The 25,550-nt window shown below is 43.0% G+C and overlaps 1 protein-coding gene and 1 long non-coding RNA gene across 3 annotated transcripts in view; one reads left to right on the top strand and one right to left on the bottom strand.

The window, feature by feature from the left end:
- The window catches only part of rragd (ras-related GTP binding D), a 119,682-nt gene that overhangs the window by 80,332 nt on the left and 13,800 nt on the right, over nt 1-25,550 (top strand). Inside the window, exon 6 of one of the 2 annotated variants that reach the window (XM_079529006.1) lies at nt 14,431-14,579. The exons of the other annotated variant lie outside the window; for it this stretch is intronic. Within the exon in view, the coding sequence (XP_079385132.1) occupies nt 14,431-14,579 (149 nt within the window). The remainder of the gene's footprint in view (nt 1-14,430; nt 14,580-25,550) is intronic. 2 annotated transcript variants of the gene reach the window in all.
- On the bottom strand, nt 1,826-4,385 carry LOC306942591. Its single transcript, XR_013792319.1, has 3 exons — nt 3,740-4,385; nt 2,902-2,981; nt 1,826-2,378 (listed from the first exon to the last, which is right to left on the bottom strand). It is a non-coding gene; the product is annotated as an uncharacterized lncRNA (long non-coding RNA).

Below are 25,550 nucleotides of genomic sequence, written 5' to 3'. Positions count from 1 at the left end.
TCACACGTCTGGGAAGCTTCAAAGGATTAGACAGACAATGGCTTTCTCCACAGGGTACCGCATGGGAATCTCTTGAGGTGTTGACTTCCCTTAAAAGTGTTACCAAAATAATTATTCTACATTCTCTACTTGTACTGTAAATTAACCCCTGAGCTGCATGAGACCTGCTTGATTGGATCAACCCAACAAAATGTTTCCTGTGACTAAAGCCAAATTTAACCTGGAAAGTGGTCCATCTTAACATTCTAATGTCTTTGATTGTTACTTCATGTTGATAAATATTTAACTGTCCAGAAGAGAGAAGCACTTCATGGATGGCTGATGTTTGATGTCAATCTCACCTAGCTCTCCCGGATTTAATCCACACCATGCAATAAGGGAACGCCATCTTAAAATAGTTATATATTTAGATCAATGAGCAAGGAAATTGATAAGAAGCTCCTGGATTCTGTTTGTCTAGCACAGTGGTTTAAAAAAAATAATATCCAGGTCCATTATTTGGCATTTGAGATTTAGCCCATTCTGGGTGTTTTAAGCATTATGTTATACTGTAGCTGTTCAAGTAGATCTACAAGCTCATAGCGCTGCACCGAGTGCCGCGCTACAAGCTTGTAGATCTGCTATTTTTTGAAAAATCCTGAAAATGTGGTGCAAATGTTTTTAACTCAAATCTTTGCTTCCGGGGGGTCCCTGGAACAACATATTTTCAGATGGGGGTCGGCAGCCAATGACATATATTTTTGGGGGTCCTCGACATGAAAATGTTTGAGAACCACTGACATAGAAACATGGGTTTTTCAGAAAACTGCCTTAGATTTAGAAGACATTTGTGGAATTGTCCTCAGGTCTAAATGGGTGAAGCTCTGACCTTAAACGTTAAATATGTGGTACCATAGGAGAGATAAACGTTTACCAAAATGATTATTCTACATTCTCTAATATAGTGTATACTGTAAATGAAGTAATGCAGACTATAATAGAACTCTAGGGAGTGTAAAATGAAACCAAATTGACCCGTCAATCGGTAGACTTAAAAAGCAAGGCTTTTGCACACCTACAACCGACAAGAAATAGAGTATCCAACAATGAAAACTTTATTAAGTTGCATTCAGAAAAGTACATAAGTATTGACTCAAAACAAAACAAATGTACATGCTCAGGCCAACTTCAAATGTCATCATTTGAGCTGGAATTGGAATCCTCATTGGAATCACAGTATGTGTCTTCATCTGACTCATCAAAATACCCACGGTAATAAATATCTGGCGGACAAATGCTAGCACCCTCTGTGGGGTTGGCAGGCGGCATATCTTCAATGTCATGAAAAACATCATTGATAACTTGTAATATATGCCGTGCATGTTCGTGGCTGTAGACAGGAAGGTGGTTATCTATGTAATCTATCTCGAAGATGTGTGCACACTTTTCCAAAACGGCAACAATCAATTGATCACTAAATCCTGTACAAGCAGCCTGGCTAGTAAAGAGGTATGGGAGGTCTGCAACCAAATCGTTTTTGTACTTCTCCAACTGTGCCTTGATTAATGTTTTGTGATTACGTGTAACCACCCTTGACTGCAAAGGTACACAAATATTTTTCTGCTGCTCATAAATGGGTAGAGGCTCCACACAAACACCTGATCCATCACATGAACATGACTTATGGCAAAATGTACAGCACAGATGACCTGGCTCAAGACTTTCTGTAATCTCTTCAAATTTACTATACAAAGCTTTTCTCAAGCAACTGGTTCTGCCTTCTGTAAACAAATCTCGTACTGCCTTATCCACATGAAATGACCTTGTGTTGTATAAAACTGCGTGTGATTGCACTCCGTTTCTCCCAGCTCTGCCAGCCTGTTGGACTATCGCTTCTGTGTCGTTTGGTGGACCAAACATCACCACATGAGAGATATTGGGAAAGTTGAGGCCCATCCCGAGCGCAGTTGTGGCAGCAACAACTCTGCAATTCCCCTGTCCATTCAGTGAACTAATTACAAAGTTCTTGTTGTCTTTGTCAGTCCCTTTATGGTACATGCCAATCAATTCATTGTCCCACTTTTTCTCTGGGTCCCTGTCTAACCAGAAATCTTCACCTAGTTCTGCTTTCAGATAGTGGTACACCTCTGCTGTCTTGTCACGTGACCGGCAGTAGATAATGATCTGTGCCATCGCTGTTCCCTTGGCTCGAACATCATCCACTATCCAGTCAAGACATTGTACTTTTTCGTGGCGTGGTGCTGAGGCTAGTGCTAGTCGGATGTTGGTTCTGTTTGGGCTCACAATCACCCGTGTTGCATTCTCCATTGCTAGAAGTCTGGTGACTCTGTCTCTGGACTCCATGTCTGCTGATGCGGTCAGAGCCAACACTGGGGTGCCTGAAGAAGACATAAGAATAAGAATATAATACATGATGTCACAAATAAACAGTGCTATTTATTGCAGAATAGTGCAATGGTAAATTACAAGACATCAAAATAATTAGCCTGGTAAAACAGAATGTGAGTTCACGTGACCGGCTGGTTTATCAAACTATCGGATGAGACATCAGACCAAACCAACAGAACAGGTTTATTCATTATGTACCGCACTACAGTTAACCCATTTAGACCTGAGGCCGCATCTGTGTCGCCTTATAGCTTTTAACCATTATTTAAAACTGTAGCTGTTGAAAAATAGCAGATCTACAAGCTATTTTTCAACTCAAATATTTGCTTCTGGGGGCTCCCTGGAACAACATATTTTCAGATGGGGGTCGGTGGCCAATTACATATAATTTTGGGTGTCCTTGACGTTAAATAGTTTGAGCACCACTGATATAGAAAACTGTCATGATTTTGTATGACATTTTGTAGAATCTGGTCTCAGATTTAAATGGGTTAAAGGGTTCATTTTACTCACCTTGTTTCACAATGGATCGGAGTACACTAAGCTTTGAAAAGCTATCTCTGAAGGCAGGTTTCCCCTTTGCACCCAGTCCCCTGATGAAGACAATAAAGCAGACAATGTTGATGATTACCACATTGAAGCCAGTAGCCTAATGTTCCACTTGTGTTCACAGATAACATGTTGTTGATTGATTATGTTATTAACAGTTTGTAGAATGGGTACAGTTCAACTACAGTACAAGTAAGAGAATAAATCCATTAAAAGCACTAAGACTAGTTTTCATCAGGGTCACCCGGTTTCTATTCATCAGAACATTTAAAGACAAATAAACACTTCTATGCAACTTCTATACAACAAAAAAAGAAATCATCATATACACATGAAAAATAGGGGGCCTACGTCCTAGCCCTGGTAGTCTACTACAGTGATTTTTAACCAGTGTTCCGGGGACCACCAGTGATCTTTGAGCGGGTTACAGGTGGTCCCCAGTTAAATTATGGAAAGTTGGTTACCAAATGTACCCTTATTATAGATTATCTCAACTCTCTCTATTGTTAAACATCTGCATTACTTAATTTAAAAGAAGTCTACACAATTACAGAATGTAGAATGTTATTTTGATCAACGTTTGCCTGCTATCTCTCCTAATCATACAGCATGGAATTGTGGACATTTTATACAACAATAACAAAATATTGAGGCTAATTGTCTTCAAATAGTGGTCTGTGGCTCAAGTTCTGAATAAATAAGGTGCCTTGATATGAAAAGGGTTTAAAACCACTGCCCTACTAGTCTACAACACAAATAATCATAAGTTTAAACAGTAACAGGAGATTCTATATATATTTACCATTTGTATGCGACGTGTACTTCATCGACCACTATTCCCATGATGTTTTCACGATACACAGGACTTTCCAGCATTTTCAGCCACTTATCATTCATCAGCCAAGCCTCTGGACTGCCAAATACTAATTGATAGGATCCCTGTTCTAGGTCTGTAACGTTGTGAACACCAAGCTGCATAGCAGTAACTCCTAGTTTTGTTGCTTCTTTTATCTGGTCCTCCATCAGCGCGACGAGTGGCGAAACAATGATGAAGATAGGATTGCTGTCTGGGAACATTTTCTTTGTCACCAACGGTGCTAGTTGATATACTAAGCTTTTTCCAAAACCTGTAGGAAGAACGCAGAGAATGTCCCGTGCACTGAGAAACTCCACAAGTGCATACTCTTGCTCTTGTTTAATTGCTGTTATTGAATCAATTTCTGCAATAACTTCCCCTATGGCTGTTTTTATTCCGTCGGTAACGTCACTGCTAGCTACTAGCTCCGCCATGTTTGTTGTGGTGAATGAGTCGAGCAGTACATACGTCATCAACTGCTCAAATCGTTCCTGATTGGCCAACGTGCGCTGTCAATCACAGAGCCCTGAGCTCGGTCGCGGATTGGCTCGTACCAAAGCTGATACAATGCTAAAGACTTTGTATTACCATTTTGCCAGACTCAACCCTCCTGGCAGAATGAAATGTTGTCCAGTAGGGGGAGTGGGTTTACCCAGGCTAGCTTGCATCAGCCTGTGCTTCCACACGTGGGGCCTTCTTTGCTGGCGACTCTGCTGCCTCAGTTGTGCGCCTCAAAGACTGCTCCATCTTCTCCATCTCTTTGGTCAGAGTATCCTTTGCATGCTTGACGCTGTCTGCAGTTGTGAAGTATCTGAAATTACAATGAGAGAAAATAAGTGTCCACTCCAAAACAAACAACCTCTTTATTTTATTCTGTCCAGGAGGGGGCACTCTTCATTTTCTTTTGAAAATAGCTGATCTACAAGCTCACAAAGAGCACTATTTTCAACAGATTACCTTTGGGGGAAAAAACATAATGGGGGTTGCTGGCAAACTTCTTTTCAACAGCCAAATACATATTTGATTATTTGGTTACTTATTCATTAAATGAAAAGTTTGAGAACCACTGGTATGGGCCAGGGAATTATATTATGTGTGCAATTAAGATTAGAAATGCCATTACAATGTGTTAAATAAATAATACAGTTTACATACAGATTTGGACTATTACATGATTGTTGGACAATGGACATACCTGTCTTTGAAACGTGCATCCAATAGTGTGGCAACTGCATACAAGGGCTCCTTTTCGACGTGTCCAAATCTCTTGTTGACAGCCTCTAGGAGGATGGTCTTCATCCTTTTTATACCCGTGTCCTCTTTGTTCTCCTTGGCAATGGCAAGCAGCCGTTTTAGCACGGTGACGGAGGGGATAACTTCAGCTGCAGATGAGGTGGAGAAGCTAATCTGTTTGGTCAGTTCTTCAAATGGTTGCAAAGCGACCACGATTTTCTCCAGCAAAGCCCATTGGCTGACTGTAAGGTTCACTGGCAGATCGTGGTCAGCTCCATATGAAGAAATGGATCTCTTCTGCTCCAACATACTCTCGACCATATAGAACGTACTGTTCCACCTCGTTGTCACGTCTTGTTGCAGGCGTTTTGTGGTCATTCCGAGGTCTGACTGGACCGCTTCCAAACGTGATGTCGCCAGTGGAGAGTGTTTGAAATGCCCAATTATTTTTCTTGCATTAGAAAGCGCATCTTTAACACTTTTCTGTGATAGCACTGCCTCGTTCACCACGAGTTGCAACGAGTGTGCAAAACATCCCAAACTCGCCACCTTCATCTCCTGCTCCATTGCTTTCTTCATGTTGGTTGCGTTATCGCGTAGAATCACGTGAAGTTTAGCCCTGGTGATGTTCCACTTTGCAAGCATCTCTTTTTTTTTTTTGGGCAATAGTTTCGCCAGTATGTGACCCACTGAATTCACTAGCGTGTAGTACAACACTTTTAAGCTCAAATGTTGAGCTGTCCACCCAGTGTGCTGTTAAACTTATCATAGACAGTGGGCTCACACCCGAGCTCCAAATGTCGGTTGTGAAGCTTAATAACTGTGCGTTGTTTATCTTCTCTTTAACACACTTCATCACGGTATCATGCAGCCTAGGGAGGGCTTTTTCTGTTATATAGTGTCGACTTGGCAAACTGTACCGTGGCTCCAAATGTTCGATTAAACGGCGAAAGCCAATGTTTTCAACGACTTGAAGGGGCTGGTCATCTAGAACAATGAATTCCACAAGTTTATCCGTTATTTGTGTTGCTTTTGGGCTGTCTATGGGCAGCTTCTCCCGTCGTTGAAATGACAATAACAAACTCTGTTGTACTCCTGGGTCATTGTTGTTTTTCTTACTTGATTCGAGGTACACGGCGTGATTTACCGGATGCTTCCTCAAATGTTTGATGAGGTTGCTGGTGTTAAATGTTGCTATCTTTGTGCCTCCCCTGCGAACATTCTTCTTGCACATTCTTGTGCTCGTAGGACTTTCCAATATAAAATGTTGCCAAATGACCGACATGTTGCAACTTTCAAATTGCAACAAACAAATTAAACAATCACTATACAGGCTGCACCGTGACGTGAACGCTTGCTGCTCTTCCTATAGTCCCTCCCTGCACGTTTTTAATACCGGCGGCCCGTCTCACCGTGCTGCGCGCATCACGTGATTAAAGAAAAAGACAACAGTTGAAAATGTGGTATCGGATTGGTGTGGGGCGTACTTGCCGATTCCGATATGACCAAATAAGGGCATATCGGAGGGCATTCCGATACAAGTATCGGTATCGGGACATGCCTAGTTAACACATAGGTTAACACGGACATTGCTGTTCCTTGGAGTGGTTGCACCACTCAAAAAACGTTCGCTCTGAAAGAAAATATATTCAAAGATTTGTGCCGCATTTTCACAATATCAGACCTACAAGCTATAGTGCCGCGCTATGAGCTTGTAGATCTGCTATTTTTCAATAGCTAAAGTATGACATAATGCTTAAAACACCAAAAGGCGTTCCCGCCTTGAATGGGTTAAATCAACACATGTATATTTTGTATTATTATCTTGGATATAAAAAGCATCTGGGGTTGGAGCTTGGCACTTTCAGTTGCCTGGAATTATTCCAGTTGTGTGGTGCACATGGTAGTGAAATGAAATGAAGCAAGAGGAACATTGAGATACTATTAATACATTTAAAATATATGTTTGTGAACGGAAATGCTGAACAGATGACGGCTTATGCTCTCGGCTTTCAGGATGTGTAGTTCCAGACTCTACATAGCATTCAGGATGTGTAGTTCCAGACTCTACATAGCATTCAGGATGTGTAGTTCCAGACTCTACATAGCATTCAGGATGTGTAGTTCCAGACTCTACATAGCATTCAGGATGTGTAGTTCCAGACTCTACATAGCATTCAGGATGTGTAGTTCCAGACTCTACATAGCATTCAGGATGTGTAGTTCCAGACTCTACATAGCATTCAGGATGTGTAGTTCCAGACTCTACATAGCATTCAGGATGTGTAGTTCCAGACTCTACATAGCATTCAGGATGTGTAGTTCCAGACTCTACATAGCATTCAGGATGTGTAGTTCCAGACTCTACATAGCATTCAGGATGTGTAGTTCCAGACTCTACATAGCATTCAGGATGTGTAGTTCCAGACTCTACATAGCATTCAGGATGTGTAGTTCCAGACTCTACATAGCATTCAGGATGTGTAGTTCCAGACTCTACATAGCATTCAGGATGTGTAGTTCCAGACTCTACATAGCATTCAGGATGTGTAGTTCCAGACTCTACATAGCATTCAGGATGTGTAGTTCCAGACTCTACATAGCATTCAGGATGTGTAGTTCCAGACTCTACATAGCTTTCAGGATGTGTAGTTCCAGACTCTACATAGCTTTCAGGATGTGTAGTTCCAGACTCTACATAGCATTCAGGATGTGTAGTTCCAGACTCTACATAGCATTCAGGATGTTTAGTTCCAGACTCTACATAGCATTCAGGATGTGTAGTTCCAGACTCCACATAGCATTCAGGATGTGTAGTTCCAGACTCTACATAGCATTCAGGATGTGTAGTTCCAGACTCTACATAGCATTCAGGATGTGTAGTTCCAGACTCCACATAGCATTCAGGATGTGTAGTTCCAGACTCTACATAGCATTCAGGATGTGTAGTTCCAGACTCTACATAGCATTCGGACATTGTGGAATAGTTGTATATTGCATTGGGATGTGTGAAAGGCTGTACAGTACAGTACAGTACAGTAGAGGGACCCCCTGGGGACCCCCACGCGGTAACTCTGTCATTTATCAACCGTTTCGAAAGCAGGGCGGCTCGTCGGAACCAGGCCCCGGCCCCCTGGGCATGTTCCTGGGGGTCTGGATGTTCCGGGGACCCCCCCGGGGACCCCCGCGCGGTAACTCTGTCATTTCTCGACCGTTTCGGACGCGGGCGGCTCACCAGAACCGGGCCGCCACCCTGGGCGTGTTCCTGTGGGTCTGGAAGTTCCGTGGACCCCCACACAGAGTTGCACCACTCGGTTCACATGGGTGTGATTGTTTTTTTTTTTTTTAACAAAGCCTTGACTGAGACAAAGGTGTCCGTAGAGGTGCAATATTGGTGAGTTTATCGTCGTTTAATACAATCAGACTTTTCTGTTTAATGAATGGGACTGTCAATGGAGACCATTGCAACTTAGAGGTTGGATAACGTCCAAATGATTCCAATGACGTTTCAATATTTTCAAGTATTTTACAATATTTGGGGGACTTTCAAACTAGGAAGGGTATGGCCTGGTCAGCCTGCAATGACATGCATAAGATCTGGTCATCCCAGCTTAGTAAGAAGTTCAAAGCAAAAATATTTAGGACGACCATCAAGCCGATTCTACTCTATGGCTCCGAGACATGGACACTTTCAAAGAAATTTGAGAAACGGTTGGATGGCACTTACACCCGCCTTCTAAATTTCTCTTGGAAGAGCCACCCATCGACTAATCTAATATACGGCAACCTTCCCCGTGTTTCTTCACTAGTCCGATCCAGAAGAACACAGTTTGCCGGCCACTGCTACAGAGCTGACAATGAGGTTATATCTTCCCTTCTTCTCTGGAGTCCTGCCTCAGGGCGGACCAGAGGTAGAAAACTGTCATTCCCTGATGTCATCGCTAGGGACACAGGCATCAGTAAGCAGGAACTGGGGGCGGCAATGAAGGACCGGGAAGTCTGGCGTGGCATTGTGGGGTCCATGATCTCGACGAAAATATGATGATGGTGTGTGTGTGTGTGTGTGTGTGTGTGTGTGTGTGTGTGTGTGTGTGTGTGTGTGTGTGTGTGTGTGTGTGTGTGTGTGTGTGTGTGTGTGTGTGTGTGTGTGTGTGTGTGTCCGTGTGTGTGTGTGTGTGTGTACTCAATTCAAGTTGCAGTCATTGTATTAGCGGGTTGCCCAAGTTGACTGATTACTCCACAGAGAGCTGCCATCATTATCATAAGAAAACAGCTGGGGTATTAATGTTAATTAGAGGCTTTAGTAAATTGAGTCTTTTATTTATTTATTTATTTTCATTTAGCAAATGGGCCACTCTTGTGAGCAACTTGGCATGCAAAGGAGTTGGCACTCTAAAAATGGCAGGATAAAATGTCCCTTGGCTGGCTGAATTGAAAAGATTTCACCGGCGAAATGTAATTATTTCTTGTTTGTTTTGAAATATAAATAAATAATGCACTGCATGCCCACTTGACCCTTCGTTAACCCATCCTGGGCGGGAACCCCCTTTTGGTGTTTTAACTAAGCATTATGTTATACTTTAGCTATTGAAAAATAGCAGACCTACAAGCTCATAGCTTGTAGGTCGCCACTCGGTGGCGCGCTATGAGCTTGTAGATCTGCTATTTTTCAATAGCTAAATTATAACAATGCTTAAAACATCAAAAGGGGTTCCCGCCCAAAATGGTTTAAGGTTATTGTAGCAGTCAATTTATATTGGGGGTCGGGAGGGGGCGGGGTGGGGGTCCCAAGACATTGCCAAAGCATTTCCGGGGGTCCCCGGCCAAAAACGTTGAGAACCCCTGGTCTAACGAGAGAGTGACCCAGCTTTCAGAGTTGTGAATAAGCAATTTCATTTGGCATCTCTTTTGGATCCTGCTTTATCACGTTCACAACACCAGATGAAGGTGGGTTTAACCCATTTAGGCCTGACGTCGAAATAAAAGAAACGTTCGCTCTGAAACAATATATATTCAAAGATGTGTGCCGCATTTTTACGATTTTTAAAAAATAGCAGACCTACAAGTTCATAGCGCGCCACTCGGTGGCGCGCTATGAGCTTGTAGATCTGCTATTTTTCAATAGCTACAGTATAACATAATGCTTAGTTAAAACACCAAAAGGGGTTCCCGCTCAGAATGTTTTAATGTACACGGAGAACAGAGGAGTGTCCCTCGCAGATCAAAGACTAAAAGAGGCTCATAATGCAGGAGGAGGAGAGCAAAGAGTTCCCCACTTGTTGAATATTCATCAGATGGAGATTTTTTCCTTTTGTTCTTTGAGTTTGAGCCCTACAAAAAAAGAATCGCCAAAATTGAATACATTAAAATCGAGAGCCCAGTAACAATGTCTAACAATGTCCACCCCAAGGTTATAATAGTTTTGTCTTTTTCATTATAGTTTAGTTTTAGTTAGTTTTGGCTTTTTTTTCTCTAATTCAGTTAGTTTTAGTTTTTAGAGCGGGTTTGCTAGTTTTTATTTAGTTTTTATTTTGGTGAAATGCTTAGTTTTAGTTTAGTTATAGTTTAGTTTTAGTTTTTTAAACTAAAAAACTAAAACTATAAAAACTAAAACTATAACTAAGGGTATTTTTTCTATAATTTCAGTTAGTTTTGTGAACACACAATACAGTTTCAGTTTAGTTATCGTTTTTAATTTATTTTTAGTTTTTTTAGTTAGTTTTAGTTAACTACTATAACCTCACCCATCACCTTCCAGTCAACCTCCGCCACCTGGGACGTACACACAAAGCAAAGCAAAGAAAAGTTACTATAATTACCCAGGGTAACTGGACTAAGCATCAGATACTTGTTTACAGCCAGGCCCTGCTCATAGAACATTTCATGGTAGTGGTTCAATGCCTTGCTCAAGGGCACTTCAGCTGTGGTAATTTTAACGTGCCGGTCCGGGGATACGAACTGGCGACCTTCCGGTATCAAGACCGCTCCGCAAACCGTTCGGTAACCGCTGCCACTAACACATACACATCAAAGGGGGCTTGAGCCCTTTTACCCGTCCAGTAAAACAACTGCCTTTTACCCGTCCAGTAAAACAACTGCCTTTTACCCGTCCAGTAAAACAACTGCCTTTTACCCGTCCAGTAAAACAACTGCCTTTTACCCGTCCAGTAAAACAACTGCCTTTTACCCGTCCAGTAAAACAACTGCCTTTTACCCGTCCAGTAAAACAACTGCCTTTTACCCATCCAGTAAAACAACTGCCTTTTACCCATCCAGTAAAACAACTGCCTTTTACCCGTCCAGTAAAACAACTGCCTTTTACCCGTCCAGTAAAACAACTGCCTTTTACCCGTCCAGTAAAACAACTGCCTTTTACCCGTCCAGTAAAACAACTGCCTTTTACCCGTCCAGTAAAACAACTGCCTTTTACCCGTCCAGTAAAACAACTGCCTTTTACCCGTCCAGTAAAACAACTGCCTTTTACCCGTCCAGTAAAACCACTGCCTTTTACCCGTCCAGTAAAACAACTGCCTTTTACCCGTCCAGTAAAACAACATCCTTTTACCCGTCCAGTAAAACAACATCCTTTTACCCGTCCAGTAAAACAACTGCCTTTTACCCGTCCAGTAAAACAACTGCCTTTTACCCGTCCAGTAAAACAACTGCCTTTTACCCGTCCAGTAAAACAACTGCCTTTTACCCGTCCAGTAAAACAACTGCCTTTTACCCGTCCAGTAAAACAACTGCCTTTTACCCGTCCAGTAAAACAACTGCCTTTTACCCGTCCAGTAAAACAACTGCCTTTTACCCCTCCAGTAAAACAACTGCCTTTTACCCGTCCAGTAAAACAACTGCCTTTTACCCGTCCAGTAAAACAACTGCCTTTTACCCGTCCAGTAAAACAACTGCCTTTTACCCGTCCAGTAAAACAACTGCCTTTTACCCGTCCAGTAAAACAACTGCCTTTTACCCGTCCAGTAAAACAACTGCCTTTTACCCGTCCAGTAAAACAACTGCCCACAACTGAACGGAGCATTTTGCGTGGAACAAATTAGTTTCGAAATCCTTTTCGTATACACCGCATCTCCAGTAGATAAAGAGTGCTGGGTCTGCGCCCCGAAAATAGCTGATCTACAAGCTCTCAACGCGTCGCAGCGCGACGCGTTGTGAGCTTGTAGATCAGCTATTTTCGCTATCCAAAAGTGCCCTCTTACGGGATTTCAGCCCCTGCCTCTCTAACTCTCTGCACGTCCCTGCTCCGCCCCATTATGTATTATATATTACGTCAAATCAAATGGGTTCAGATTAACTCTCCTGAGCAGTGTTGTTTTCGTCGACTAAAACTAAGATGAAAAATGTTCGTCGACTACCTTTTTTCACTGACGAAAACTACATGGAAACACGCTCACAACGCGTTGCGCTGCGAGCGTGTAGATCGGCTATTTTCAGCAAGTGTAAAAACAGTCATTACGACGGCATCAAAGGCCCACCAAAATACATTTTAGTCGACTAAAGCAACTGTAGATTTAGTCGACTGAAATCTTATGAAATTTAGTCGACTAAAACTAGACTAACACTAAAACATTCCAGGTGACTAAAATGTCACTAAAACTAAATGCAGTTTCGTTAGACTAGGACTATACTATAGACTAGAGAGTTCTCAACGGGCCTGGAAATGAAGGCCCGTCCGGCCCTAAAACGTTGGACCGGGCCTTCGGTTTGAGCAGAAGTTGAGAACTCTCAAAAGTGAAAGTGAAACGCCAATCAGCACCATCGTCATCATCATCATCATACTATAATTCAGACAGACAGACAGACAGACAGACAGACAGACAGACAGAGAATACATACAAAAGTGTGCTCCCGGTGAGCGTTTTACGAACGCACGCAAGACTTTCCTTAAATTAGACATTGGATAACAAAATACATATATATATAATATATGTAATATATATATTTCATGGAGCCCGAGGCCCGGCCCGGCCCGACCCTACTACTGCATACATTCATGGGCTGCAGGGTCGGTCTGGTGTTCTGTTCACTCTTCCTTGAAAAGATGTGCTGCTGCTTTCTATTTCACCTCCCCACCGTTCTATCTGAGATGGAGTTGCCCTCTTCTCCTCTTCATGCAGTATGCATCCCCCAACTTGATCTCATTCTGAACTCCTGTTCTTGAAAAAATAGCAGACCTACAAGCTCATAGCGCGGCACTCGGTGCCGCGCTACGAGCTTGTAGATCTGCTATTTTTCAATAGCTAAAGCATAACATAATGCTAACACCAAAAGGGGTTCCCGCCCCAAAACGGGTTAAAGCAGTGGTTCTCATACGGTTTCAGGTCAAGGACCCCCCAGATTGATATGTATTTGGCCGCGGACCCCCATGTGACGAGGTTTCATGCCACATGGGGTTTCTTTCAGTTTCTAGACATTACATTTTTGAATAGCCGACGTACAAGCTTGCAGAGCGAAGCCATGCGCTGTGAGTGTGATGCTACATTCATTATTTGTGCGTCTATGAGATGTGTTGCTCTCTTCTGTTCTTCATACAATATGCATCGCTTAACACCTGGAATGCGCCGGAATTTTTCAGAAAAATAATGGTGCTATAGTGCCAAGCAGGTTGGGCAGATCTTACTTTACTCTGAAAAGAACATTGCCCCCCCCAAAAAACCGGGAGGCATAATATTCCGTTACTACCTCGTGCTGTCTCATCCGATCTCTCTCTGAGTCTCTAGATGGTTTATATTGGTTTATATTCCTAACCAGATGCTTGGTTGAGTCAGAAACGCATTGCCGTATTGATCAAAACCACGGAGAGCGCCGTAGATTTAGAGAGAAGAGACAGTTTAGTCGGGCCGTAAACAAGGAAATTAAAGGAAAAAAAGCACACGTACTTAGCACAAGAGGTGTTAAACTTGATCTTATTCTGAACTCCTGTTCTTTAAACTGAAGGACCATCCTGGCATACTATCTTTGGGGACCGCGGGCGTTTTGTTTTCAATGGGGGGGGGGCAGATCTACAAGCTCACAACGCGTCGCGCTGCGACGTGTTGAGAGCTTGTAGATCTGCTATTTTCAGCGTGCAACCAAGTGTAAAATGACTTGTACTGGATCTCTTGTCCACTAGTCCCTTCCTAACATTTTAGTCTAGTTTTTATTTGTCGACAACATTGTCAATACATTTAGTCTTCGTTTTTGTCGTCGTAGTTTAGTTTCCATTTAGCTTTCGTCAGTGAAAAAAAGGTAGTCGACGAACATTTTTCCGTCATAGTTTTATAGTCTACGAAATCAACACTGGCAGGTACTTTACCACAACCTTAGTATGTTTGTGCTCTTCCTCATGTCCTCTTCCTCATGTCCTCTTCCTCATGTCCTCTTCCTCATGTCCTCTTCCTCATGTCCAGTCTGGCTGAAGACGAGGGCTGCTCTCCGTACGACAAGGAGTCCATGGCCATCATCCATCTGAACAACACCACCGTCATGTACCTGAAGGAGGTCACCAAGTTCCTGGCCATGGTGTGCTTCCTGCGCCAGGAGAGCTTTGAGAGGAAAGGTCAGTCCAGCTTTGTGTCAACGTATTAGAGGGTGCGCGCGTGACATCATCATCCTGCGCCAGGAGAGCTTTGAGAGGAAAGGTCAGTCCAGCTTTGTGTCAACGTATTAGAGGGTGCGCGCGTGACATCATCATCCTGCGCCAGGAGAGCTTTGAGAGGAAAGGTCAGTCCAGCTTTGTGCCGACGTATTAGAGGGTGTGAACGTGACATCATCATCATCATCATACCCGGAAGTTATGCGGGAACGCCCTACTGAGTGGCAAAAAACTACTTTCTGGCCTTAACCCATTTTGACCTGAGATCAGATTCTAAAAATGTCTTCGTTCTTCGATTTAAAAAAAATAGCAGACCTACAAGCTCGTGGCCACTCGGTGGCGCGCTATGAGCTTGTAGATCTGCTATTTTCCAATAGCTAAAGCATAACATAATGCTAAGACCAAAAGGGGTTCCCGCCCAGAATGGGTTAATTGCCCCATACGTCCAATCAGAAAAGTCCTATTTGATTGCATTAAATTACTTTAAACAACATTAACCCATTTAGGCCTGACATCGAAATTTAAAAAAATGTCTTCAAAATCCTGACAGTTTTCTGAAAAACCTTATGTTTCTGTATCAGTGGTGCTCAATATTTCATGTCAAGGACCCCAAAAATTATATGTAATATGCCGCGCTATTTTTCAATAGCTAAAGCATAACATAATGCTTAAAACACCAAAAGGGGTTCCCGCCCAGAATGGGTTAAATTAACTTTGCCACTCACTTTGCCACTCGATTTGCCATTCACTTTATGCATGCGCATACCCTCTATTACCACAGCGCGGGTGATTCTATTTGTAACTCGAAGATAGTGTGTAACGATTTGCGGGATTTTTTTGGACAGAATCTGGAGGAGTAATGTAAAAAAAATGTGTTTTTCAAAAGTCGGCCTCCTGGTGGCGCTATAACAGGCCCGTTCTGGAAAATGTGGGGCAGATTTTCATTGTTGGCATCCAGGGAGTGTGTGTGTGCAAAATTTGGCATCAATTTACAATTTTACAATTTAGGCATTTAGCAGACGCTCTTAATCCAGAGCGATTTACATTAAAGGGGCATTCCACTCATTTTCAACATTTTACTATGTCATTAATATACCATAGAGCTGTTGTGTGGAAATAATAAAAAAGTCCCCCCATTCTGTGTTTCCTAGAACTAGAGGTCTGAAAAAAATCATTAACATGGTGAAACACATCTTGATGACATCATCAAGATGTGTTTCACCATGTTAATGATTTTTTTCATAATTACAGTTCTAGGAAACACAGAATGGGGGGACTTTTTTATTATTTCCACACAACAGCTCTATGGTATATTAATGACATAGTAAAATGTTGAAAATGAGTGGAATGCCCCTTTAAGCAATAACAAAAACAAATAACAAAAGCATGGCATACATCACATATATAAAAAAGTAGTTATCATGACTCGAGCGTAAACTAAGAACGTAACAGTGGAGTATCTATGTAAACTATACATACTATACTATATTATATATTATACATGTGTTCTATAAAGTGCTATGACTACATAAAATGCAATTCTAGTGCTGTCTACGTAACAAGCTATAAGTCTTGTTTAAAATACTATCTAAGTCTACATAAAGTGCTATCTAAGGGGGCTAGGCTAGGGCAAGTGCTACGGGCCATGGTGGAGTCTGAAGAGGTGGGTTTTCAGACTACGGCGGAAGATTGGGAGTGAGGCTGCAGTTCTGACTGTAATGGGAAGTGCATTCAATAGTTTTGGAGCCAGAAGGGAGAAAAGTTTGGGATGTGTGGAGCGTTGTCCCGGCATTTTTAGTGAAGGTACCTCCAGCTTCCCTGCGTTGGCTGATCTGAGTGCGCGGGAGGGTTTGTATGGTACGATCATACTTGTGAGATATGGGGGAGCCATGCCTTTGGTTGCTATGAATGCCAGCATCAGAGTTTTGTATTCTGTGCGGGCAGCGACCGGGGGCCAATGGAGGGAGCGGAGAAGGGGGAGACGTGTGAGAATTTTGGCTGGTTGAAGACCAAGCGAGCTGCGGCATTTTGGATCAGTTGGAGGGGCTTAAGTGCACATGCCGGTAGGCCAGTAAGGAGGGAGTTGCAATAGTCAAGTTTTGACAAGACTGTTGGCATCGATCAGGTTAACGGTGCCGGAGATTAGCTGGTAACAGACGGACGGACGGACGGACGCACACACACAGTCACACACAGTCACACACACACGGACTGAGTGCAAAACATACTCTCTACCCATGCCTTCGGCCTGGTGGAGACTAAAACATAAAACGTTAAAATGGTTTCTGCCCGACAGCAATGCTATTATTGTTTGTATTAACCTGCTAATCCGTGTCATGTACAGTAATCCAAATGCTTAGAGAGTGCCTTCATGCTTTCTGGTAATGAGTTTATTATTTCAGTTATTCATGATAGTTGCATAATGTGACCTCGTGTCGAAGCATCCGTCCGCTCCACTCATCTCAAAATCCAATTGTCATGTGGTTGTTAACCCATTCTCGGGGCGGGAGCCCCTTTTGGTCTTTTATGCATTATGTTATGCTTTAGCTATTGAAAAATAGCAGATCTACAAGCTCATAGCGCGGCACCGAGTGCCACGCTACGAGCTTGTAGGTCGTGAAAATGCGGCGCAAATCTTTGAATATATATTCTTTCAGAGCAAACGTTTTTAACTCAAATCTTTGCTTCTGAGGGGCACCTGGAATAACATATTTTCAGATGGGGGTCGTGGCCAATTACATATCATTTGTGGGGTCCTTGACATGAAATATGGAGCACCACTGATACAGAAACATGAGGTATTTCAGGCCTTGATGTCCATCCATAATGCAGACTAGAACACACTATTGATTGAGTTTCAATCTTTTGCTCCGGACTACTTTGACCTTGTAAACTCCACGTTGCTCACCGCTCCCTCTGATCCCTGTGTGCCAGTTGTTAAACACAGGGCAACAGATACTTTGAAATGCTGGAAATTCATCTAATGCGGAAAAAAGAAAACGGTAGCTTTGTTATCATTTTGCATTCTCATAAATAATGAATACGTTTTGGACATTGGTTGTTTGAACAGAGATTTCTTGGATTCAGAAATCAGATACTGAACCACTGGGACAAAGTATATTATTGTCTATCATGCATGCAGCAAATTCTAGAATTTATGATTCTAGGGAAACAAAAAAAAAGTTCACTTCTACCAATTGTACAACACATCAAATCGTTTTACAAAAGCATGATCTCTAAAGCTGTCCAAAAAATATGGACAGTTTATATCTTGTGAGTTGTTTTTCATGATTTTATGTCTGCTACAGCAGGGGTTCTCAACGTTTTTGGCCGGGGACCCCCGGAAATGCTTTGGCAATGTCTCGGGACCCCCGCCCCGCCCCCTCCCGACCCCCAATATAAATTGCCTGTTACAATAACCTTAAACCATTTTGGGCGGGAACCCCTTTTGGTGTTTTAAGCATTTTTATAATTTAGCTATTGAAAAATAGCAGATCTACAAGCTCATAGCGCGCCACCGAGTGGAGCGCTACGAGCTTGTAGGTCTGCTATTTTTGAAAAATCGTGGAAATAAACCCCCTATAAACCCCCCCCCCCCCCTCGGGGGGTCGCGACCCACGGGTTGAGAACCCCTGTGCTACAGGATATCAGTAATGCCATATTGCAAGACCCTTAAGACCCTTAAGACCTGCTCAAACCTCTCATTCCGACCTGACGCAAGATCAGGCTTTGATTGCCGAGGTTTTGCTCGCTGTGTGTGAAAGAATATCTGGCAGGTTTGATATCTGGCAGGACCTCATACAGTATGAACTGGACCTCATACAGTATGAACTGGACCTCATACAGTATGAACTGGACCTCATACAGTATGAACTGGACCTCATACAGTATGAACTGGGTTGACTGGACCTCATACAGTATGAACTGGGTTGGACCTCATACAGTATGAACTGGGTTGACTGGACCTCATACAGTATGAACTGGGTTGGACCTCATACAGTATGAACTGGGTTGACTGGACCTCATACAGTATGAACTGGGTTGACTGGACCTCATACAGTATGAACTGGGTTGACTGGACCTCATACAGTATGAACTGGGTTGGACCTCATACAGTATGAACTGGGTTGACTGGACCTCATACAGTATGAACTGGGTTGGACCTCATACAGTATGAACTGGGTTGACTGGACCTCATACAGTATGAACTGGGTTGACTGGACCTCATACAGTATGAACTGGGTTGGACCTCATACAGTATGAACTGGGTTGGACCTCATACAGTATGAACTGGGTTGACTGGACCTCATACAGTATGAACTGGGTTGACTGGACCTCATACAGTATGAACTGGGTTGACTGGACCTCATACAGTATGAACTGGGTTGACTGGACCTCATACAGTATGAACTGGGTTGACTGGCCCTCATACAGTATGAACTGGGTTGACTGGACCTCATACAGTATGAACTGGGTTGACTGGACCTCATACAGTATATGAACTGGGTTGACTGGACCTCATACAGTATGAACTGGGTTGACTGGACCTCATACAGTATGAACTGGGTTGACTGGACCTCATACAGTATGAACTGGGTTGACTGGACCTCATACAGTATGAACTGGGTTGACTGGACCTCATACAGTATGAACTGGGTTGACTGGACCTCATACAGTATGAACTGGGTTGCGACCGCGTCCCGAGAAGGCCATGAGAGCACACTGTCTGTCTGTCTGTCTGTCTGTCTGTCTGTCTGTCTGTCTGTCTGTCGACTGTATCGATAGATGATCAGATGATAATATTTGTATAACCTGTGTCGTATATTGGTAGCTATATTAGCGCACTGTTGCTGTTAAATAGTCTATGAAACCAACGCATTTCACTTGAATAATGTTAATGAAACCACATCGGAATCAACAGTGCAGAGCAAACTTGTGGACCTGGTGTGCTGTGCTGTGCTGTGCTGTGTGTGTGCGTGCGTGCGTGCGTGCGTGCGTGCGTGCGTGCGTGCGTGCGCGCGTGCGTTCACAATACGGAGAGAGACAGAGAGTTATTTAATGAAAATCAAGATTTAATGTCCTGTCTCGCTATAGCGCACGTAGGCTATACGCTATCACAAACATTTCGACCTGTGTAGCCTGGCTATTCCTGTGTGTGTGGCGTGCACACACAGAGAGAGAGAGAGAGATGCGTCCTGTGTCGGTCTCGCGCTTGTATCACGGCATCCTGCACGTGCGTGAGATGTCAAAATGAATTGGAATAAAAAACAAATGATCTGATCATGTAGACTATATGTATCAGGTCTGGATGGCATCTTGGTGAACTCTTGCAGTGTGTGATGCCTGGTCGGCGACCAATCGTTTAGTGTGAAAGCCACACAGATATAATGACAGTCGATTAAAAAAAAACATAACGATCTGATGACTCGCCGACTCCTACAGTCTGTAGGGCCCATTAGAATGGATTCCAAGCCTTCCCCCACGGAAAGCCTGGCGATGCATTGATTGATTGATTGATTGATTGATTGATTAACAGTTTGCAGAATTACAGTACATTTCAAGTACAACTCAATATAAAAACTGTTAACAGTGAGTGGGAATGACACCATAAAGCATTACACTTGTTTACAAGAGGGCCCACCATTTTCAAATGCAGAGGTTACAACTTATGCTAGTTCAGCCTAGGATGGTGGAGCAGACATCAGTGCACAGGATGCTCACCAACTTTGGGAATACATACTTGAGGCTCCATTTTCGTCACCGCTAAACCCCTTATCCCTAAACTTCTTTGCTTTTTTTTTTTTTACTATTTTGCAAAACATTTTTGAATCGTTAAAATGGCCAGTCTACAAGCTCACAACGTGTCAATGTAGATCGGCTAGTTGAACTGTTCAAAAATGTTTTTCAAAATAGTAAAAAAAAAAGGCAAAGAAGTTTAGGGATAAGGGGTTTAGCGGTGACGAAAATGGAGCCCTTGGTCCCTTCACAATGTGTGTGAAGGGGAAAAAAGGAGGGGACCAAGTATAGAGCCCTGCGGTACCCATTCAACAAAGTGTATATAGGGTTTAAGTCGTTCCATACGGCTGTTTTTAAAAGCAACGGAAATGCACATGCGTACCATTTACATTTATACATTCTGGCTTCCACTAAATAACAATGTATTTTACATCACAAAAAATGCTCTTCTAATGTCTTGAGCAATCTGTACATGAATAACTACAGTTCCGAGCGCCAAGGCATTTATCTATTTATTCATTCATTATGTTTTTTAATGATTCGGTTATTTTTTTATTATTTTGCTTTCCCTTTTTACAAAGAAATACGCACGCACGCACGCACGCACGCACGCAGAATAAATGAGGCTTAATTCAGCAGCTCAGCAGTGGGGCATGGCTGACTTGAACACAATTAGAGATGATTGTTTAAGCTCAATATTGCCATGGTAATGGCCCGGCCACCCACTCGACATCCATCAGTCTCTGCTGTATAGCTTGGTCGAGGAAACCTTCACGTCAAAGCTGAGCTAACTTGTGCTTTGCATGAGTGCTCGCTGTATGCTGTATATTATTATTAGTGTTGTTTTTTGGCAGTTTTAGTCATAGGGCTCCATTTTTGGTCTCATCTTTCTAAAGTGTTCCCCCACTAAAGTTGGTATTTTGGTTACCTGTCTAAATCCCTTAAACACCTCCGTTACCTGTTGTATTATGCATAGGTTACACAATTAGACCAATCACCAGTCCACGTCCCATTGCCTTTAGGAGATCCCTTATGCGTTACCCGTTAGTGCTATATTGCTTCCATAGCCTCAGCCCGTTGCTGCCTCACTTGTGCTGCACCCCCCGCCCCCCGTGTCGTTCTTTTTTGTTTCCACACGCAAAGAGCCAAGAACACTCGTCTTTTCATTGAGTCGCTCAAATCTAGCCCATTTTTTAAATGTCAAAGTTCTATGTAAACCATGGAATTAGGGCTTTAATTTGGTAGTTACTGTAGATCGTGCGTGTAGATCGTCTCTACGGAACGGTATGAAGCGAAAAGGAAAGTTCGGCAAGTCGGATTAAACCATTTGCTGCGCTGGTGATGAACTGAAGAGCAAATGGAATCGCGCACGCGGCACAAGCCGCACAATGGCTGGCAGGCTGGCACAAATAACTTCTTTGACTATACAATTATATAAACACAATGGACACAAGGAAGTGGCAGGCACTCACTTCAGCTGATTATAGGAAAATAACAAAGAGATGCAATATGAATATTGGAGAGATGAGGCAGCCTGAAATGAAATTAAATGAAATGATTACTATATTTACCCAGGGTATCTGGGCTAAGCTCAAGAACTTGTTTCCAGCCAGGCCCTGCTCATAGAACATTTCATCGTAATGCCTTGTTCAAGGGCACTTCAGCGGTGGTAATTTTAACGTGTCGGACCACTGATTCGAACTGGCGACCTTCCGGTATCAAGACCGCTCCGCAATCCGTTCGGCCACCGCTGCCACACTAGCCTGCATATATAGCCTGACTAGTCTGTGCCTGGACATCTCCATTGAAGCGCGCGGTGGCCGCTCTTTACCAAACTAATTTGGCATGGCTTACGGGTGCTTTTAAATGCCACTATCGCTTTCCCAAATGTGTGTGACCAAAATAGCAATTTAGGGGAAAGCGTGCCAACACGCCCATGACCACACCTCTAGGCACAAATACCGGTGTCGGCAAAGAAGATAGCGGGTGATGCTGGACGAAAATACGATTAAGGGACAGAGAAAGCTCGTAATTTTCGGGCAGCGGCTGAATTGCGGGCCGCGCTGCGGGTGAAGTCGGAGACAAAATTGGAGCCCATAGTCTCTTGAATAGTTTTCATTTCATTTCAGTCACATTTTAGTCACCCGGAATGTTTTAGTGTCAGTCTAGTTTTAGTCGACTAAAATGTATTTTGGCGGGCCTTGATGCCATCGTAATGACTGTTTTTTTTATACTTGCTGAAAATAGCCGATCTTCATGCAAGCTCACAACGTGTGAGCTTGAAGATCTGCTATTTTCAGCATGCAACCCAAGTGTAAAATGACTTATACTGGATCTCTTGTCCACTATAGTCCCTTCCTAACATTTTAGTCTAGTTTTTATTTGTTGATGAAATTGTCAGTATATTTAGTCTTAGTTTTAGTCATCACAGCTTAGTTTTCATTTAGTTTCCATGTAGTTTTCGTCAGTGGAAAAAGGTAGTCGACGGACATTTCTCGTCTTGGTTTTAGTCGACGAAAACAATACTGGTATGCATACCATTGTCTGGCAGAAACCTTGCATCTCCGTATTTCAACGTGGGGCGAGTGTCACACCAATAAAAGGAGTGAGGGGGGGGGGGGGGGGGGGGGGGGGGGGAAGGAAATTATCTGCTGCTCTTGAAACATTTTGAACATGTAAGGCTGAGCTCACACCTTTCATGCAATTCTCTGTGCTCGTTGGGTGTTGTGTCATGGCCGCCCAGCGGCCCAATGCATTTCCAATGGAGGTCACATGGTTTGACCCAACATTGTGTTGTGTGAGGGGGAGGGGCGCAGCGAATGCACCCCTCCCCCTCACACAACACAATGTTGGGTCAAACCATGTGACCTCCATTGGCAATACATTGGGCGGCCATGACACAACACGTGCTTTGACCCAACATTGTGTTGTATGAGGGGGAGGGGGGGCAGTCAACACACAGCCAACCATATATCTATGCATACAACAGCTTGTAGGCGCAACATCCACACAACGTCCACACAACACAGAGGGTGGGGTTAACCACCAACCAATAGGAGAGAAGGGCTGTTTTGTATCCCAATGGGCGGAGTTTAGTTGTAGTCTCCTGAGTCCTGAGTCCCGCAGAAAAGTCCGACTGGAGAGTGAAAGACAGGCCACACCACTCTGGATCTTGCAAAATGTCACCGCTTATTAGCGCATATCATTTTTACTATAATTAGGTGAGAAATGCAGCTTGTGCCTGCATGGAAACTACACAGATATCTATCCAATTGTTCATGTTTATATATCACTGTTAACAACTTTAAAACGTATTATGTTGCATCAACTGCAGTGAGCAAAGGCTCTGCTCTGCTGCATCCAATAATAAATATATCAGCCTACTATAGTCCAGTGCGGACTGGTGATTTCATTTGTATTGGTGCCGAGTGGGAAGCACAACCGATTGTTTTAATTGAAAGTGGTATATATTCTGTGAAATGTTTATCGTCATTCCGTGTATCTACAAGCTCCAAGTGTTGCGTCCACATGCAGCGCGTTCCAAGCAGAGGTCCTCGAGTATAGGTATAGGTAAAACACTGCCATGAGTCCTCCGCGCAATGGCCCGTTGCGCAAAGAAGTTGAGATTTTACTTGTGTGATATTCAGATAATCTTCAACCGATTGTTATAATTTGAAGTGGTATATATTCTGGGAAGTTTATATTTTCATTGGGTGTACAAGTCATGTTTTTAATATGCCTTTATCAAATGATATAGAGAGATGGGTAGTGCCCAAGTCCTGTTAGCCATGCAGCCTATATGATCTGTGGTGCAGGCCTATACACTCTCTCAATTACGGATTTTCCCAGAGGTTAATTTCACTGATGTGTACAACACTTATTCAAATAGTTTCATTTGTATTGGAGTGCGAAGCTTGAACAATAGGTTCATTGCGGACCGCTACGGATAAACTGTGGATATTAACCTATACCAATAAGGACTCAGGCCAAATGCCATTGCGCAGTAGCCTACACCAACAAGTCTATGCGTGGTGTGTGCATAGCCGCATGTGAAACTATATCGTGCTGTATTTTGCTCTCCATTTCATGGTCATGGTCATGCGAGGAGAGAGAGAGAGAGAGAGAGAGGGTGCAGAGAGAGAGAGAGAGGTGTGAACGGATTCGCATCGTGCGTATATGGCACATCTCTCTCATGTTTAGGTAATTAAGGGCGCACCATTGAATGCATGTCACTGTGCCTACATGCTGACAATGTGCGCGCGTGAACTTGTATTAGCCAGCCTACACATTATAACGTGACATTTATTATACAGCTCGAAAATATAGCCACTCTACAAGCTCACAACTTGTTACTTCTATAGGTCTGACTCTGCTATTAATTTATGTGCAGGACTTGCCAAGTCGCCAGAGCAATGGTAAAGTGTCTATCATTTTTAAATTGAGAAAAGTCGAGAGTCGGGATTTGGAGATTTACGCACATAGTGTGACATGCTGACAGACAATGAAAGAAACATGTTCCACTTCCACTCACAATTTAGGTGGCTTTTAAAATGCGGTACTTATTCCTTCATTAAAAAATATGATTGGCACCTCATAAGTGTAAATATAAAAGCAAGTATAATATAGCCTACAATTGAAACCTGCTACTGCAGTGATTTTATCCTGTGTTCAATGCGTTTCTGCGTTTGGGTGTGGACATAGATATCTCTGTCGGCCAGGGATTTTTTCTAAAACGGAGGACGAAAATATCCGTTTTGCCTCGTCACCCGTGCGCAACTTGGAGACCTCAAATAAGCCATCTCAGTCCGTGATTTCTAGCACTTTTGTTCAACAATGTAACTGTTTTAATTAATTCTCATCTATCTATTATAGTTATTTTGTATTTCGGCTACATTGAAAATGAGGGCCTGCCCCTAAATTGTACTCCACGCTTAAATGAAGGTTCTGATGATGATGATCATTTCAACAATCAGTACCAGATTTAAAGGCACTGATTCTGTGTGTTGGCTTGTTCAGAAGAGGATGACGTCTTTCGAAGAAAGTTTGATTCATTTAGCAAGCCAGTGCCCCATTCTGTATGTAAAAAGCCATCCGTTTTATTATGACAGTGTACAACTCCACATATCGCCGTATTGGTCACCAAAAACTACACGCAGATAAACGTGGGTCTGTTGTTTTCCGCATTCCGCTCTAGCGCAC

Source organism: Electrona antarctica, assembly GCF_951216825.1.
Source record: "Electrona antarctica genome assembly, chromosome: 18".
Classification (NCBI taxonomy): Eukaryota; Metazoa; Chordata; class Actinopteri; order Myctophiformes; family Myctophidae; genus Electrona; species Electrona antarctica.
This window is presented reverse-complemented; position numbering and strand designations above follow the sequence as displayed.